Genomic DNA, 20,714 nt, shown 5'->3' with positions numbered 1-20,714 from the left:
TATAGGGAGATAAAATCATTTTCTCTCTATATATACACGGTGAGAAAGTTGTACTTTGGGTCCGGCAAACTGTTAGTGACTCATCCGCACATTGGATCGACGATGGCTAGATAATTAACTGTTATTATTATTTGAAATTTGTTTCATGATGATGATAACTCTAAAGTTGAGTTGAACCGTTCGAACATTTTTTGAATAAAAAATTTGTTGTCTATGACTGATAAATTTTTTTTGCGCAATAATAACCGCAATCTCATTAGCTTTACTTCTAATTTGTGAAATCTTGATAGTCGTTTATTTTAAGATAATTGTTTTTGTGCTTTAAATCTGACAAATTTAGGCGCGAAGTTTGAATAAGTTGTAAATTGTAAAAATTATTATTTAGCACTGAGAATCGCTGAGAATAACTAACAGCTAATTGACTGACGCTATGCCTGCTAATTTTATATAAAAATGGAATTTCTAATTATAATTAAATTTTTAATTATTTCTTATTATATTTAATATTCAATTATAGTCACAAATACATTTCCCTCAGTGCCTTTATGTTCATTTGCCAAATCCATCGTGTGAACTTTGCATCAAATAGCAAGAAATCTTATACATGCATGTTATTACAGTTTCCCTTTTCTCCCCTTCCCCCCTCTTTCCCATAGAAAGATAGCAGTAAAGAGAGAAAAAGAAAAACATGTGTGTGAGCAATATATGAGACATGTGTGAGTTCGTGAGATGATGTCACCATAGTCGAGTGCACATCGTGACGTTATCATTTAATTTTAGATCGCCGTATCTCTCACTCAAGTTTGTGAGGCATCGCCGTCTCTCACAAACGAGATTTGTGTAAGAGCATGAAAGCAAACAACGCGATATTATAAAAAAATAACAACAAATATGTTAAATATAATACATATCTATTGATACGTGACAATTTCATGAATAAAATTTGCTCAATAACGCTATAAAGATCTACTATTTGTTGAGAAAACTATAATGTATTTTTCTAGGCTTAAATCATCTATAAATTTGTATTTGTAGGTAGATTATTTTAAATATTATAAAAATTAACGCTGAAAGAAAATAAATTTGTTATGCAATTAGATTTGAGTTTATATTTTGATTAGTGTTCGAAAATATTGGGTTATCAAATAATTCGAATTTTAAGATCGAACGTTAAATAGTTTGAACTTTTGAACTGAAGATATGTTCGAAGTGTTTGAACTCACTTCAGATCCGAAATTATTATAGTTTGAACCTAAATTTTATGAAACAGTAATAACATTGTATACATACATTCAAAATTATTATACAATTTGAATAAAAATAATTTATAATTAAAATAAATAATATAAAAATAAATACAACTGTAAAATAACATTTTTTAATACAAAAAAACAATTTTCAATACAAAAATAACAATTTTTAGAGAAACATATATTGTAATGAAACATATAAAATGTATTAAAAAATTGGGAAATTAATAGCATATATTTTTTAAAGATTTAAAATTTTATATAAATATTTAATTTATAATTTATATAAAGTGCAGATCAATGTAATGTGGAGGAACGAGGTTACTTGGAACGGATGGAATTCACACAGATTATTATTAAAGACAATATATACAATGAGTTTAGAATAAATAATGATATAATTATACAGTCTTCTTTCACCATGCGTACAGAGCTGAACGCCATGGAGAGTGAGGCTTCACTAGAGAGAAGAATGAACTTACAATTAGAAATGTGACTCTATGTGCTGCTTTCTGTCGCGTATCCTTGCGCCATCTATATTAGTGATTAGGACCATACTCTCTATAAACAGAATAGAAAAGATACAAACAAAATATTAACGATAAAAACAATATCCCACATGTAATGTAATGCCTTTTAATTTTATTTTGTGAAAAAAGAATCACTTTATATAAAAAAGAGACAGTTTCTGTCACATTGGTTACATTTTTTATATGTGGTTGCTGATTAAAAATTTCAATAAGTATGATTTTACAAAGGCTCGACTTTTGGTTACGGAGCCCTAAATTACTCAAAATTGTGTTTACAGAAATCGTGTTTTATCTACAAAATGTCAATGTGCAGGAAATTTCACTTTTCTGTACTAATTTTATAAATGCTTATTAAAACAAATGTGAGAAGACTCGGCTTCCTGGAAAATAAAAATTCACATCGTGAAATGCTGAGACGGCAATATATGGCAGTTAACAAGAACGAGATCACACAAGACTTCAATTTATGAAATTAACGCACTAAGTCGGTGCAGGGTATGCTTATTTCGCTGCACTGAGTACAATTATTCATAGTTTGCTCGGCAATTATACACAAAAATAGTTCGCAGCACTGTGAAACATAAATTCGGTTAATTGAGCTCTGAATCGCGTCATATGGAAAAGAGACTATCATATAACATTTCCGTGTCCGACTTTTTAATTGCTCGTCTTCATAATAGCGGTTTATATAGGAAATTTGATTGTTTTGAGAAACAACCAATCACGTTTCATTTATAAATGTATTGGTTACTTTGCGATACATATCTTACAGGAATGTCACGGACTGGTCGAGAATCGCAATTTGTTTTTATGTATATATTGTAGATTTATGTGAAAATTATTATCATTAGTATCATGGCTCGTATATACAGTGGACATTAAAAGTTCAACTACTGTACGCAACAGTTCTGATATTTCATTTAAATGTTTTACAAGTTTTTGTTATTTTCAAAATAATTAAAAAGTTTTCTTATTTTTTTATGCTAATAGTATTTCATATTTTATATTTTTATTAATGAGGAAAGAAGGAGATCGTGAGATAAGTGTGGGATGATGAGATATCACATCTCGTATATTTGCGTTGAATTCGGTGAACAACTGTTGAAATTTCTTTCGTTACAATCTATTTAGACAATCTAAGATGATATTAACTATTTGTGTTCACTGCGTTTTTATAAAAGCTAGATTTCAGTTTTGCAGATAGCAGCGATTTTTACAGATACTCTTTACATAATTTTGAGAATTATGTTATATATTTATTTTTTAACTTTAGCTTAATTTAAAGGCCTCGAATATGGTTTTCAAATGTAATTGAATTTAATATATGTGCCGCCTGTGTGTATGAATTTGGCATACAAAGTTATGTACGAGAAAAGATCGTGAGATGATCGTGAGCCATTTACCTTATGAGCGTTGCAAGCGTCTCAAGTCTCGAGAAGTTGTTTCTCGCACACAATAAGCTTATGTTAATTATTACATACGGACAATATAGAGCGGCAGTTTTCTTCAAAACAGCGAAATAATAACGACTAAAGAACTACGAATAAAGGTAGTGTAATTTTAACACAATTTCTAATACAATTTCTTTTAATCTCTTTTCACAGCATCATAGATTCTAAGACAAATGTTGATAAAACTTTGTTTTGTGGCACTTAGTAAGATCTACGCAAGATCATTAATTTATCATTTTTTTAGTATTAAAAGTGTCTATTATGATATTAGTTGATATGCTATAACCTTCCTTCTATCTCATAAATATCATCCTTTTTCTTTCTTCAGTAAATTATAAATTACATTCGTTTTACATACTCAATGAACTTCTACCTATAAAGTAATTGGTAAAATTCTATGACTAAGAGTAGTGTTCATAAGAATTATGTCGCGTTAATATTTACTGACAATAAGTTATAAAAAAAAAAACTAAAATGGTATTTTATTACCCTCTTTTTCTTCTATATAATTATAATTTCGGTTTTACATACCTTGCTTACGTACGTCTGGTATACAAGTATCACACTGTTAACAACAATAGCTTTAATGATTTGTGTGGCGTACGTATTTGTCCACAAATGACAACTCGACGGTGATTCGCCGAAGCTTAAGTACTTGACAACGGTCATTTCTTTCGTGTTTTGAGGATGTGTGCACTTGGCTATTGAACGGGCACAAGTACATTTAATTTGTGCTCTAACGACATTTCTCGTGTCACTTGTTTGCCTTTTACTTTTGAATGCTTTTCGGCTTTGCTTTTGCGAGCATACGTAACTAACAATAACATAACGTAGTATTATAATTGAGTATAGATGATTAAAATAAGTCATTAAATATAAAACAAATAGTACCTTATAACTTCATAATAAAACATGAAAATTTCATTGTGCAATTTTTTAACCGTAAAAAAATTTAATTGAATTGAATACGAATAATGTCGATAATTTTTATATTATAGCAGATAAAATTTAAGGATTCAAGATTTAAAATTTAATTTAATTTATCAAATAAGAACTCTTTGTTTCACATGATGTTAAATAAATTATCTTTTAATAGAAATTTAATTTATTTTATTGAAATTTAGTTTATTTTTATTGAATACAAAAATATAATATATATTATTCTACATATTTCACTACACAATTAAAAAATATTGACATACTTATTGAAACTTTTATATGTAATATTCAGGTTTGAACTTTTTGAAATAACATTTTCTAATATTTCTGATATTGAATTATTTTTTTTTAATTTGGCACCAGTATTCAGAGTTAAGTAAGTACGTTCATGTTTATGATTGATTTTATTTTAGCATTGACTTGAGTTCTTGATTTGCGATCGTATTTATTTCCTTGCTTATTATGCCAGATTGTTATTGTTAATTTTATTATTTCTATACTTTCTTCAATCTTTTCTTCACTTGAATTTTACTTCAAGTGTTGGTCATATGCATTTACTCAAACTAAATGCAGTTATCATTTAACTTTGTATAACTATTTTACATTTTGCAAAATTTTACAGAATAAAATTATTTTGGTTTTTATTAATAATTCTCAGTAACAATTTTACTTGTACTTGTACTTGTACTTGTATAATTATAAACTTATTTTTATTTTATATTTGTGTTAATTATGGTGCATTAGCGTTGTGATTTTAATGTGAATTGAAAACTTTAAATTTAAATGTTATATGTCGTCACTGACCTTAAAAAATTAAATGTTTTAAGCAATGTAAGGTAAATGTACGGAATTACACCACTTTAAGTAAAGACTAATTGTTGATAGATTAAAAAAAAATAGTGTTAAGCTATGAATTTTATCTAAAATTAATATTGTAAATTAGTGAAAACGTATACAAAAGTTGAAGATAAACAAACATATTTTTACAAAAAAGGAAGTGTGAACGGCAAATATCGAGAATTACGCTATCAAAATTCTAGGTTATTCCGATTTATGTCAATAATATGTACCAAATGACGTCATTTTTTTATTTGTGTGTGCGTGCGTGCGTGCGTGCGTGCGTGCGTGCGTGCGTGCGTGTTTGTGATTTGTTAATATTATTATTAAATATTATTACTCGTTACTTGTAACGAAGTTACAGTTAGAGTTACCTGTTTTTGGTAACTGTAACTTAACTTCGTTACTTTTTTTCAACTGTAACTATAAACTTAACTTAGTTACATTATTTGTGTAACTAGTAACTAAATTAATAGTTATTTTTATAGTTACTTTATATATTTCAAACTCACTTGCCAATTTAGATAGCATTTGCAAACATCACCCGAGTGGCGTCGTGTATCATTTTATCTTTATTTAACAATCGGTAAACAACAAGGATAAAATGATATATATGAGGGTACTCAACTGATGTTTTCAAACGCAGCTTTAATGTAATTGGTGATTGGTTAGACCTAAAAGATTACACTAATAGCAGTAAGCGCTCACTCAACCACTGAGTTTGCTGAACGCAGCCACTGTTGCTCGATGCAGTGACAATTCTATGTTCTATGCTTCTTATGTGATCCGAGAGAGATGATATGATGAGAGATGATGTGATCCGAGAAAAAGTTCTGTCTAGAAAGATACACGTGACAATGAACGGTTATATGTTATACATTTGGCAGCCCCGTACCAGTAGTCATAGGTTAAAAATTATTTACATGTAGATACACGATTGTATGTACATACAGTCGTGAGCTAAAAGATTGAAACACATTTTCTTCGATGGTTTTTAAAATATAGACTTGCTCATCGAACGGCGAACGTAATTGGTTCTTACTTGTGGATTCAACCAATTATGTTCGCCGATCGAGGAGCAAGTCTACATTCTAAAAACCATCCAAGAAAACGTGTTGCAACCTTTTAGCTCACGACTGTACTTGTAGGGCCCGGATATTCAAGTACGATTCCGGGATGCTCGCGAAGAATCACTGCGTGTTGTGTGATCGTCTGGCTGGTCTATCGTGTACATACGTGTGATAATCAGCCAGCAGAGAATTGGTTACTAAGAATGCCTTTGAGTCTAAATTCTATACTTAGTCTTAAAGTTAGTTTATAATAGCCGTTACCATAAGAAATTGATCAATCATAGTCAATTATTCTTTTATAAATCAACTATGATTGACCAATTTCTTACGATTACGGCTATTATAAACCAACCTTTATCCTCAAAAAATTTAGAACATAATTCACATAGTTTTCATCTGTACATATAGGTAATTAATATTTAATATATGTAAACATGTCACATGCAAATTATGCGTCGTCAATAAAGACTATAATAAAGACTTAAGCCTTTAGCCTTAAGAAATTGGCCAAACACAATCGATTATTCTTCTATAAATCAATTATTATTGGTTAATTTCTTAAGGTTAAAGGCTTAAGTCTCTATTGTAGATAACGCTTTACACAATTAAAGATAGAAAAGACTTTACGTGGATGCTCTTCAGTAAAAGTCTCGTATTTAAATTATTAATGTTTTATAATATTACCAAAAAAAAACAGAAAAGTAACTGAAAAGTAACTTTAAGTTACTTTTTCAATAACTGTAACTGTAACGAGTTATTTTTTAAAGTCAGTAACTTGTAACGGTAACTAGTTATTTTTTGGAAGACAGAAACTGTAACTGTAACTAGTTATTTTTACAAGTTTCGTGCGTGCGTGCGTGCGTGCGTGCGTGCGTGCGTGCGTGTTTGTGATTTGTTAATATTATTATTAAATATTATTATAGTATGTCGTATCTGTTAGTATAAATCTTGCGTTATAATTTATAATAAAATTCTTAATAATAATGCACAAACGAGAGTCAAAATTGAATCTTTAGATAGTTGGAACCAACAAAGTCTAATAATATTAATATATGATATAATTTAAAAAAGAAGATAGAAAGGTATCTTTCTATGTTCTTATATGTGACTAAAAAGGTTAAGTTAATTTTTATTAAAACAAACAAAATTTGTGATTGTTACAATCGAATATTTAGATATGTGATCAGAATATTAGATATGATAATTATAAACATTTGATTAATATTTTCTGATTGAATCGTCTGGTATTTAGCAGTATGCGGCATCGCTTTCAGATGGATGCGGTAGTGTTCTCTATTTCTCGTAATAAATAATATACACAATAGAATAAAAGAAATAACATTATGAGACTTTTTTACCGATTTTCTAATAAAATGATTTCTTTTGCGAGTTCCCAAAATTAAATTTGAAGACGAAAGCAAATGAAAGAGGTATCTTGACAAGTACAGTTTTTAGTTCTGTATAAAAATTAATTTAGAAATCTGATAATTCTTACAAGAATTCTGGTTTGTTTCGAATAGGCATACTGATTAAATTTATAAGATTTTCAATTATTGCAGTTAGATTTTTTTAGTGTAGTTTGAGTCAGAATGCATGCAATCAAATTTGTCCAGTTATCTCAGTCAGAATGCAAGTCATCAAATTTGTCTAGTTATTTTAATGAAAATTATCTAGATTTCAGATTATTTCAACCAATTTTCTTGTGAGTTGGAAACGTAATAAATTGAACGAAACCAGAAGTATCTACAATAGTTAACTATGATATTCAATAGTAATGAAATTTCTGAATAGTAAAGAAATTTTATGTGTAAAAAATATACACATCTTATGTACTCTATTGAAAAAGAAACACGAACTTTTCGAATACGTAATTATGTGATCATCACTTTGTTCAATAGATTTATCTAATATTTTTGCTTGACCTTTTGCTTTCAAAGAAAACCAACGTGCGCGTTCTCCTTCAGTGACCAGGAATAGTCAGATAAGTTAAAATTTTCCAACAACGTGATTTCTGTTTCCGTTTTGCGGCAATGTCTACTACGATACTATAGTTCCATTGTATAAGCATAATATTTGTTCTCGAATTATGGTTTTTATTCAACCAGAATAAGTAATTCTTTCTTTTATTTGTGATCATATAACGGTTGGTGGCGAAAGGGAGGGGGGGGAGGAGCATCAAATAAGTTTTTCTTTGGGAAATAAGTTAAAAGACACTTAAGCAAGTTAAACGGGCTTTTATTTTTTTCATCATTACCGATTAAATAAAATAACAAGTCAATAAACCAATTTTTTAAAAATATCTGTGTAGATATAAAAAGTTATAAAAATAAAGCATTACATTTTAATTCTTTAAACTATATATTTTTTATTACATAAGAATTTCTTGAAACTTGAAGGGGTTTAAGGGGTATAAAGGGGTTTTTAACGTCGCTGATTACAATTATGTAGAAATTAAATTAATTAATTTGCAAATGTGTACAGTATTGTTACAAAAAAATTAAAAGAATACAAAAAATAATAAAATATACGACTTTTTGAGCTTCCATTTTGGCCAGCCATTTTGTATTTTAAAATGCCGACTTCAGATTTAAAATCAGCGATATCAAAAATCTTCAAATATCTATCCATTTCAATATAAGGTAACTTCGATGTATATGCTGCACTTATCGAAAACTTATCCAGCATTATAATTTATTATAAATTAACTATACCAATAAAAAGTTTATAATTATATTATCACTATAAAAATATTAGAAAAATGTTTATTTTCTTATACTTAAAGAACAAAATTGTAGAAATCCTTGCATTTTTACCATCTATCAAAAAAGATGAGATATAGCCCCTTATGAGTGGAACGATCAAGCTGAACAAAGAATACAAGAGTACACTTGTATTTTAGTATACTTGATCCTTTATCTTTCTACACTTATGTATCATGAAATAATTACTAAGTCTTTTACACTTTACTTACAGAGAGAATTATTTTACGTAAATTTTAATATATCATTGCGTTACTTACAACATTAAAAAATTGTTTTAATTGACAAGTTTCATTAATATTATACATATACCTGTTGTGAATTAAAATTTTGATTTCAGTTTTGGATTCAGCTATTCAAAATCTATTAAATCAAACTGTAAAGAAATCAAAGTAAAAGGAACAAATTATTTTAATTTTTAAAAGATATATCGTATATGATGTTACATGCATGTGCTTCAAAAGATGAAATAAATATTATAAGTATTATTTAACCATTGAACACATAAGTGGGTCTGAGAGACCTCATTTAAAGATTCGAACGATTGCTGTGTGAAAACGGAATGAGATAGGAGGTTTGGACCAGGACGTAAAAAAAGTTTGAAATCTCCTCTTTCGATTGATATGGTTGATCAACTTTTTTGGTTAACCAGAATTTGGACGGCACGGTAGTAAAGTTTTGTTAAGGTCAATGGGATTCATATAGTGTGCGAGTGAAACTTTTTTGTGAATAATCTTATGTAAAAAAAACTGGACAAAACACGTTCAAACAGATCAGTACACGTATGTTAGTCTGTGTAAAGTTAAAATACTATAGTGCCGTGAAAAAGAGGACTTCTGCGTAGGGTCCAAAATATATTATCAAGCAAATCAATTTTCAACTTTAGACACTTTGAGTTAATCAAAAATACCTCAGATTTGCCTTGTTACGTAAATATATTTTTTAATAGAAATGATAGTGACATAATTTTTTTTGAAAGTATGATTCTTTAGCTTTAAAACGCTGTATTGTAAAGTTCTTAAAAGTTTTTTGTTGCAAAGATATGATTTTTTTTTAAATGGACTTTTAGGCACCCAAAAATATCTCATATTCTCTTTGTTATATAATTACACTTTTTAAAAGGAATGACAACACCGAAATTTTTTTTAAAGTATGACTCTTTAGCTTTAAAATGTCGTATTTGAAAGTTCTTAAAAGTTTTTTGTTGCAGAAATATGATTCTTTAAAGGAAAAGTGGATTTTTGAACAATTTCTAATTTTTGTTTAATGATTTGTTTTACAATTTAACAACAAATCATTTTTTAGCAAAGCCGATTATGCATATTTCTGAGATTCTGAACTTTTATGTGAAAAAAAGTTTGTTGAAAAATGTTGATTAGAACCAAAGTTATAACTTCTCACAGTTGAAAAAGTCTCCCAAAAGACCCGAAAATGTGTTTACGTATTTTACGGGATCGGTGTGTTTAAAGGTGAAGAATATTAAACAAATTAGTTATTGTGCTTAGTATAAAAGTGTTTCTAGAGAAAACTCTTAAAATATGATACTTCTGAATTTATTATTGATTGTTTAACTTTACAAACGAGAATGTGATAGTGCAACATGAAAAGAAAAGTATTTAGTATTTGAGGCACTGAATGTTAAACAATTAGTAAATGTTAAGATAATGTAAAAAATGATTGTAATTTATAATCATTTTTGGTGCCAACAATTTTTCTCCATAGCACAATATAAAAGATGCTTTTAATCTGAAATGATTAAATTTTCTACATTTTTTATTGTTTATTTGTTATTTCTTATTTCTTATCGATACCACGGTATAAAATGAACCTATGCAAGGTGTAAGGTGAAACATATAAAGCTTATAAAATCCAAATATGTAAACATTTAGATTTTTGCAATATTATCAGTTTTTTACAGTTAACTTTTTAACTGTTATCATAACTTACTATACAAGTGCTATTAAGTTATTCATGATCATTCATTCATTATATATTTTTAAAGGAAAATGTATCTGAATAAAAAACAAGAATGGATTTTGTGTTTTTCGTAATAATCAATATTACATTTAAATATGATTATTAATTATAATAATTTATCAATTGTAAAAAAAAATTATAATAACAGAAATATATCTTTTATTAAATTGCAATTTTTGCTTTATTAAAGTCTGTCTTTTCACTCTCTTTATACGATTAGTAAAAGACGTCAGAGAATTAGTAACTGCGGGAGAAAGTCACGATTTCTGCTATGCCCTATGGATGTAATTGTTAAGGTCAGAGCACACTTTGAATGGTATGAAGCTTCGATAGTTGGTTTCACTTCGCTACAGCACGCTTTCCCTTTCAGTATAACGGCAATATGAATTTCTATTTGTGTAAAGCATTGCTTGAAAAAATATTAGTGATTAATCAACAGCGCGAGTTAAAACACCTACGAATATCTCGCTAAATTGATGATGTGACCATCTAAATTTATACAAATAAATGACGAATGTATATTTTAAATAGTTTAAGAGTTTAATTAAATAAAAGTAAATAAAAGATTTTACATTTTAAAATTGAGTTTATATTTAAAAATTTATTAGAGGAAAGGGTAGCAAAATGTCACTAATTTACATTTTATTTAATATTTTGTTAATAAACAATATTTTTTTATTGAAACTTGAATGTTGAGTCATATAAATTAATTATATTCGCCAAAATGTTGTTTAATGATATTATACTCAAAGTTATGAAATGATTTTTTATTCAGGATGTAATTTATAAATATGTAACGATACTGCATAATGGGTGGAAGAGAAAACAGGATAGTAATATGACCATCTCCAAAAGAAATTTTTTTAATTAGTTTTGTTTAAATAAATTAAAGCAGTTTGTTTTTTGTTGTAAATTAATACCCAAAAATACTTCTTTACGTTAAATTGTATTTTTACGTGAACTATTTTATTATTTTAGATAACTGCCTTTTTTTTAAATAAAGTAAATACCTTAAGGAACAAAATGTTCCTTATACAATTTAAACGTCATCTTGATGTGACCGGAAATTATATCAACAAATTTAAACTACAAGAATGACCATATCGGTTGGAAACAGATCTTAATATTCAATAATAATTTTCTAGATATTTACAAACATTTATTAGTTTTGCTAAACTGCACATCGTATGTCTACTCAACTTAAAACGCAGTTTTTTTAAGCAGAACTAAAAGTGTAATATCACGAAAATAAATTACAAATAAAAAAAGACGCTTATTTAACATTATCGATTATTGCGATAAATATTGTCAAATTCTTTGGTAGTTGAGCTAAACGCCCGCACGGAATGTAAGAAGATCTAGGTTCTTTGGCCAAAGTAATATTTTTTACAACAAATTTACAGTTTTCGGGATAATGGGGGATCGTAAAGATGCTTGTAGGCATTAAAATTATTAAATTGATTAGCAATTTAATTTTGTGATATCACATTTCTGGTTCTGTATAAAAAGCTGCGTTTTAAGTCTAGCAAACATGCGGCGCGCAGTTTAAGGGAACTAAATGTTTGTAAATTCACTTAGAAAATTATTATTAAGATTAAACTATTATTAAACACTATCTGCTTTCGATTGATATGGTCATGTTGTTGTAATTTAAATTTGTTGACAAAATATGATTTGTTGCAAATTTTTGGCAGGGTTAATTTTCAACCCTTTACAACACAAAAAGTTGAAAAAGTATAAGTTCTACAAATAAATGCAATTTTATGATAACTTGAAAGGTTTATGCGTTATGTACAAAGGTTTTAAGGACTGCTAATTTTAAATTTTATATTCATATTGTAGGTCTAATGGCGGATCAAAATATGATGAATCTAACGGGACAGAACATTATCGTAAAATTATTATTTTACAATATTTAAAATAAAAATTTTTTATTAATATTTTTTTGTAATTAGTGCGTTTAAAAACTTGTATTTCGAGGTTGAACGCATTCATGCACTGAAAAAAAATTTTGTTTAATGTAATGAACCGATTTTTTTTAATTTGAGTTTTTTTATTAAATGTATATCTTGTTTTCAAAAACATTTTGTTACATTAAATAAACAATTGTTTGCATGTAACAAAAATTATTATTTTTTAATTGAATTACTCTATATATTAAATAACTGTTTATTTGATCATAAGATATTATTTAATAAAATAAAAGAAATCTATTTTCTTAAAACAAGCAGCCAAAAATAAATAAATAAAGATTGATATTAAATAAGTATCAAACTTTATGATAAAAAGATATTTTGTTAAAATAAAAGAAACCAATTTTTATAAAACGAACAGCCCAAAATTGAAAAAAAGTTTTATAATTAAATAATTATTTATTCAAAGAAAAAAATGATTTAATATAATTAAAAAAGCTGATTCTTTTAAACAAACAATTGAAAGTTAATAGAAACATGTAATATTAATGAATAATTTATTGACAATTGAAAAATGATTTATTAAAATAAAACAAATCAGTTTTCTTAAAGCCAACAGACAAAGATTCAGAAAAAATTTGATATTAAATATTTGTATATTTAAAATTAATATGTATTGAAGTGAAAGAAACCTGTTTTCTTCTAACAATCAAAAATTGAAACAAGACTGATATTAAATAATTATTTATTTTAACTTAAAAAATAATTAATAATAATAAATTACGATAAAGCATTTGATGAAATCTAGTAAATGATCTTAAAATATTAAATCCAAATTTTTTAATTTTAAAAATATTTTAGTAAATATTTGTTTACATTTACTTTTTCAAAGATATAAAATTAATAAATAATTTTTTTTAAGAAATAAGTATTTTTTTTAAAGAAATATTTTTTAAAGTCAATTTTTTAATTTATTTTAAAATATCATATTATTTTGTAAAGATTGCTTGAATCAAATGTAATAAATATTTCATTGAAAATATTAAATTATTTATAGTTTATTTTTTTATATAAGATATGATACAAATATATAAAGCTAAATAATCAAAGGGATAGTGAGAGTATTCGTGCAGTACTCAAGACGCAAATAACTTTCTGTTAAAATCAGCTTTAATTCAAATATAACTTTACATAAACGGTATAACAAGTGTATGGTTAGCTCAGTGTTAGCGTATTAGGTTATTGTTCCGAAGATCTTGGATTCGAATCCTGCCGATGCGTTTTCAAAGATTGTAAAATAATGTGTAATTATAATTAGTGAAATAGAATCTTATATGCGAAAGAGTGAATACAGATTAAGCTATAAGAATAATAAAATCCGTTAAAAAGTAAAAAGAAATGTTTAATGTTTAATTAAATTCAAGTACATATTTGGTTACTTTCAAACAAATGATTTATTTAAGGCGAAGATATATAGTATATTGTTTCAAATTCAAATAATCGTACTTATTGATTCAAACATTGTTTGGATCAAATAACAAATTTGTTTTGATATAATAAAATTTATTAAGTTTGAAAAAATTGTTTTCTCTAAGTAGAAAGTCTTTTTTTTACTTAAAGAATAATTATTTCTTTATAAATGTAATATATCTTTCTATAAAATCTGTTTATTTCTTAGTACTTATAAAGGTTGTTTAATTAAAAAAACTTTTTAAAATTAAATATAATTTATTATTTGTAAAAAAATTACGTCTTTGTTTTTACGGTATATTTTTTTAATTTAAACATTTGATATTTGACTTACATAAAGAATCCTTTTGCAAGTATTTAATGAAATTATGTTTTTGAATCAAATAAAATTTTTTTTAATAGCATGCATGATGTGAAGATCTGCTTCCGCTCTCTAAATTGTGTGCCTTAAAAGGCTAATCAAACATATCTTAATTCTATCATGATTATTTTTTCCGCGACAATTGTACCTGACATCTAATCTATTGATATATTATTTCTTATGTTGTAGGCCTCTATGGATTTACCACCGGATAAAGCGAAACTTTTGAAACAGTATGACAACGAAAAGAAATGGGACATCATATGCGACCAAGTTAGTATATACATATATTATTTAGAATAATTTTAATTTGATTAATATCAAATTTTCTTGATATCAATAAAAATTTAGTTAATAATCATATATAAAGAGCAAAGGAAATGGATTCAATGTAATTTGATGCGAAAGACTAGATAATATAATAGATATTTATGTGGTATAAATTTAGAAAGTGTTAAATATTATATATACAGTCCAATTTTTATTTGACAGTCAAATATTTACAAATTGTGAGATTTTGCGAGAAAATGTTTCAAACAAGAATTGTAAGATTCGAGGTAGGGTGGAGACAAATAATGATAAAATTAATTTTTGAAAAAACTGATTTTTGAAGATTACATAAATCATCGTCATTTTTTTAAATGGAATTATATGATTTTTTACGTGTTATGATTTGTCCAATTATTGTACATATAAAAATACTAAAGTAGAGTTAAAAAAAGTTGATAGTTTACAAGGATTTTATTCTGGAATATATTTCGACATAAAGGATAAAGTATCTCATAAATTTTTAATTTTCTGTCGTATCTTAACCCTTAAACACGTAAGTGGGTCTGAGAGACCCCATATGAAGTTTTGAACGCTTGCTATGTGAAGACGGAATGAGATAGGAGGTTTGGACCAAGACGTAAAAAAAGTTTGAAATCTCCTCTTTTGATTAATATGGTTGATCAACTTCTTTGATCAACTAGAATTCGAACGACACGGCAGCAAAGTTTTGTTAGGGTCAATGCGACCCATATAGTGTGTAAGTGAAACTTTTTTTGTGAGTATTTTACATAAAAAAAGCTGGACAAAATACGTTCGAACAGGTCGGTTCGCGGATGTTACTCGCATATACTCTGTCTACAGTTGGAATACTACAAAATGCTGTAGAAAAGGGAGTTTTGCCGAAATATATCATGAAACACATCAATTTTCAATTTTAGACACGATTTAATCAAAAATACCTCATATTTGCCTTGTTACATAAGTACATTTTTTAAAAGAAATGACAATGGTATAATTTTTTTTTTGAAAGTATGAATCTTTAGCTTGAAAACGCTGTATTATAAAGTTCTTCAAAGTTTTTTGTTGCTGTTGAGGATGAGCCCATTACGATCCTTCGATTACCATCCTCCATTATGGTGATATCTTCCCTCCACCGCTAATGTCCCTAGACTCCGCATTTGAGCGCGCGCTACGCGCGCCTATCTATATACTGCTCACATTCTCTTCTTTCTCGCCGCCATCACGTCGAGTCACGTTCTCACACGACTAATAATCTTCCCGTTGTAATTGCTTAAATAAACGTTGTGCCCGAGTATTGAAGATACGACCAGGTGTCCCGGACTAATTCAATCTCTGTCCCAAAAACCCTCGAACAGTTGCAAAGATATAATTTTTTTTTTTAAGTTGATTTTTAGATGCCCAAAAATACCTCATATTCTCCATGTTACATAATTATACTTTTTAAAAGGAATGACTTTGACAAATTTTATTTTGAAAGCGTGACTCTTTAGCTTTAAAACGCCGTACTTGAAAGTCCTTAAACGTTTTTTGTTGCGAAGATATGATTTTTTGAAGGAAAAGTGGATTTTTGACCAATTTCTCATTTTTGCTTAATGGTTTTTTTTTATAACTTCACAATAAATTATTTTTCGGCAATGCCGATTGTGCAGTCACACTCCTGAGATTTTGAACTTTTGTTTTAAAAAAAAGTTGTAGAAAAATATTGATTGTAATCAAAGATATAGCTTTTCAAAGTTGTAAAAGTCTCCCAGATCCAAAAATGTGTTTCCGTATTTTACAGGATCAGTGTGTTTAAGGGTTAATACTTTCATGCACAAAATAATCAGGTTAATTAGTGTAAAAAAAAACATTCATAAAACCCAAGTGATAGTGTCTATTATGTTTTTTACAAAATACAAGTCGTACTATCTTTATATTGCCATTGAAATTTTCCTATTTCAATCCAAGTGGTATGTATAAATATAAATCCAAAAAAAATAATGATATCACAAAATTGCGTAATTTAATTTAATCTAAGTGATATCTTTAAAAAACACAGAATTTTTTAATTGCGCCAAATACAAAAAGAATATATTATTCCTTGATATATATAACTGTTGTGTTATTTTTAATAAATAAAATCCAAGAGATGGTATTTTTGTATTTCCATTCAAGAGTCTTCCAATTCAAATGATTGTAGCTTTAATTTATAAAAAATAATGATATTATTTTTAATAAATAAATCCAATAGTACTTTTATTTTTTTAATGAAGCACAAGTGGTAGTATCTTTAATTCTCTTATAATTTTTTTACAATGATAATATTTGTTTCTGTGTTAAATTTTTATGCAGTGAATGAGCATTCTGGCATTTTATGACTTTAGTTTACAGTTTAAACATATTAATTTGACTAACAAGGGGAGGATTAGGTGACACCCTGGAATTTTGACCCCAATTTTTTTAATTATTTTGGAGATAAAAAAAAAGTTTATGTCTTTCGGCGTTTGATCGAATAGGCCTTAGTTTCGGAGTAATAAATTTGTGAAAATTAGCCGAAGTGCACCGCAGCGCGCCATATGAATCTTCCCGGTAACTGTTCTTCCAACCAGCGCAGTTGGCTTCGCGAGTTAGGTGCTTGCCTCATAATCGTGAGATCCGAGTTCGCTTCCAGAGGTGACCAATAAATTTTTTTTTAATAAGTGTTTTTATTTTTATTTATTTATTTTGATGATATTGATATAGTATGCAAATTTTTGAAATAGAAGATTTAATTTAATATCGCATTCTAAACATTAATTTAAATTTTATTTGAAGAGAATTTTAATTTAAGTAATAATATTTGAAATAATAATATATAAGTTATTTGTAATGGACAACATATAAAAGCAACGTATCTAAATTTTCAAATTGTGTAAATTTAAAACCGATAAAAGGAGCGAATACAAAATTGTATTAAATGAACGAGAGGTTTTTAATCGAGAGGTTTTTTTATTTTGTAATAAATTTGCAATACTTAAATAATTGAATTTTGTAATAAAACTATTCACATTTACATTGAAATGTTTTTTTTATTCTTCTTTTTCTACGATTAATTATTTTAAAAACTAGAAATTTAAAATACTGTTAATATTATTTTCTATTAAATTTTCAATTTAAACAATTTGAAAATTTAGATACGTTTTTTTGATGTTATTTATTACAAATAACTTATATATTATTATTATTACTTATTTATTATTTCAAATATTATTATTTGAATTAAAATTCCTTTATTTTAAATTACATTAATTTAAATTAAATTTAAATTAATGTTTAAAATGTAATATTAAATTAAATTTTCTATTTAAAAAATTTGCATACTATATCAATATTATCAAAATAAATAAAAATAAATAAAAACACTTATAAAAAAAATATTGCTTTCCTCCGGGAGCGAATCCGGATCTTACGATTATGAAGTAAGCACCTAATTCATGGAACCAACTGCACTGGTTGGAAGGACGGTTAATGGGAAAGCTCATAAAGTGCGCTTCGGATATGGCCAATTTTTACAAATTTATTACTCCGAAACTAAGGCCTATTTGATTAAACCCCGGGAGACGTAAACTTTTTTTTTATCTCCAGATTAATTAAAAATATTGAGGTCAAAATCCCAGGGTGAGTCACCTGATATTCTCCTTGTAAGACCGTTTCAACAACTTTTTTCATTTTTTGTTTAAATTTTTTACGTACTAATATTGTTACGTACTAATTTTTTACTACTAAATTTTTTACGTACATCATGTCATGGCCAATATGATCTGATGAAAAAGAAAGATATATTAATGTCAATTTGAATTTAACAATTATATGACAAGGAAGATCATTTTATTAGATGGAGTGAATTTTATTGTTGTTTGTTATTTGAAAAGTTATAGCTTTAAAACCTAACTTTGATTCGTAATCTGTTTTTGTTTGTTATTTATTAGATTTATTTTTTGAGCCCAGATATTCTCTATGAATTTTTAAAGTTTTTATTTTTTAATCGATATATTTTTTTAAGTATTTATCTTAGAATATTTTAATAATAAAGACTTAAACAATCTATCTTGTTTTGATATAAAATCAGTTTCGTTTTCATATTTTCATAAACGTATAAGATAACAAGTCAGATTATATTGAGCAATACAACTGTTCAGTAAAGAACACAGACCAACAGAATTAAACAAAAACTGTTAAATTGACATTTATCGATACCTTTCGAGGCTCGGGATAAAATTGATCAAACTTGTTTCATTTGTTTCTTGTTTCTCTAATAATAATGCAAAGCAAATTTAAATTGCTTTTAGAATTAGTGTAAATCTATAACAATTAGAGGAAACAAGTTGAATTAATATTCATAAAATTTTTTTTAGAATATCACTGTTATTGTTGTTGAAACAGTTAAATTTTATTATTTTTTCGATGAAGTGCATTTTTATTGCAGCCTTAAATTTATTTTTTGTAATAAGTATTGCAACACCGTAAGTTAAATAACAAGCTAAACGATGAAATACAATAAAATGAAAAGATAGAAACATATTTTCAAGGGATAATTGTGAGTCATGGTTCATTTCGATACTTAAACCCTGCAGCTTATAGAACATATGCGTGACATGAGACGGATGTAACGCAAGCCCACGCTATTATATGATGCGGACTGCAAAAAATGGCAGCATCTCTTTTCGCATTCGTGTCTTTTTTCTTCAAATGTTATCGGTGTGTGGCCGCTGCACAGACAGCAATTCGAAACTGATCTTAAGCTCAGTGGACAATTATAAACAGGATATTCACTTCCTAAGCTCAAAAAATCTAGAAATTTTAGAAGAATCTTTTTTCGAAAAAAGTTAGAATTTTCAGAGAACTTTTGCCGCAATTATCTCTTCGAAAATTTAGTTTTTAGTTTGTCATTATTAAAACGACATATTTTTACTAATTTTTAGTAGTCTTCTTTTACATGGTGAATACTTAAACGAATCGTATTACGTAAAACAAATTATATAATTCTATTTTATAAAAGTGATGTCCTCATTGTAATAGTAAAAAAATTGATTTTTTTTTAAATTGATTGATTTGTCTATCATTTACTATTACTTATCCTCTTTTAAACCATGCAATTTTTATCTGAAACATTTTTTATGTTATTCGACACATTTTTATGTCTGTTCGATTCCGTCGCTTTCATTAAAATAGGATACTCTGTATATGTATAATTTTCATTTATTTTTATATAAAAAATAAGAATATTAAGACGAAGTGCGCAGTAGATTTTCAAAATAAAATTTTAGATCAATTTATTAACCATGAACATTTCGGCACTTTTTTAAAGCTATCCTCAGCATACATACTCAAATTCAAACTGCGCCTCCATGATGAGAGGCGACACAAGCATCTCTACATTTCTTCTTCATGTCACATTGGTATAAGATTTGTCGATCACGTGACAACAAAACATTGAACTAAATAAAGAGAAAAAATACAATTGATGTAAAAAAAGTCAAAATAAAAAATATTATCTTTAAATAAATATAGAGCACGACTATTTAAAAATAACTTTTTTATTTTGACTTTTTTTACATCAATTGTATTTTTTTCTTTATTTAATTCAATGTTTTATTGTCACAAAATTGACAAATCCTATGCTAATGTGACATGAAGAAGAAACGTAGAGAGCACTTGTTATGTGTATTCCGTTATTGACAGCAGTCAATTCAAGAGTGGAATTTTCATGGTGGTATTTCTCATAATCTAATATTTCGTAAGTTACTGCTTTCTGTAACTATCAAGTAATGGTTATTATAATCTTTGCAATTTATATTATTGTAGTTCTATACTTTTTATTTTACAATGTATTTAATTTATATTGAGA

The 20,714-nt window shown here is 27.0% G+C and overlaps 1 protein-coding gene across 3 annotated transcripts in view; it reads left to right on the top strand.

The window, feature by feature from the left end:
- The window catches only part of LOC105194010 (formin-like protein), a 125,651-nt gene that overhangs the window by 53,164 nt on the left and 51,773 nt on the right, over window positions 1–20,714 (top strand). For all 3 annotated transcript variants that reach the window (XM_026138777.2, XM_026138779.1, XM_026138780.2), the window contains exon 2: window positions 14,747–14,830. In XM_026138777.2, coding sequence (XP_025994562.1) covers window positions 14,747–14,830 — 84 coding nt within the window. The remainder of the gene's footprint in view (window positions 1–14,746; window positions 14,831–20,714) is intronic.

The sequence above is a fragment of the Solenopsis invicta genome, chromosome 4 (genome assembly GCF_016802725.1).
Source record: "Solenopsis invicta isolate M01_SB chromosome 4, UNIL_Sinv_3.0, whole genome shotgun sequence".
NCBI lineage: Eukaryota > Metazoa > Arthropoda > Insecta > Hymenoptera > Formicidae > Solenopsis > Solenopsis invicta.
The sequence above is the reverse complement of the archived record's forward strand: the minus strand, read 5'-3'. Positions and strand labels throughout refer to the sequence as shown.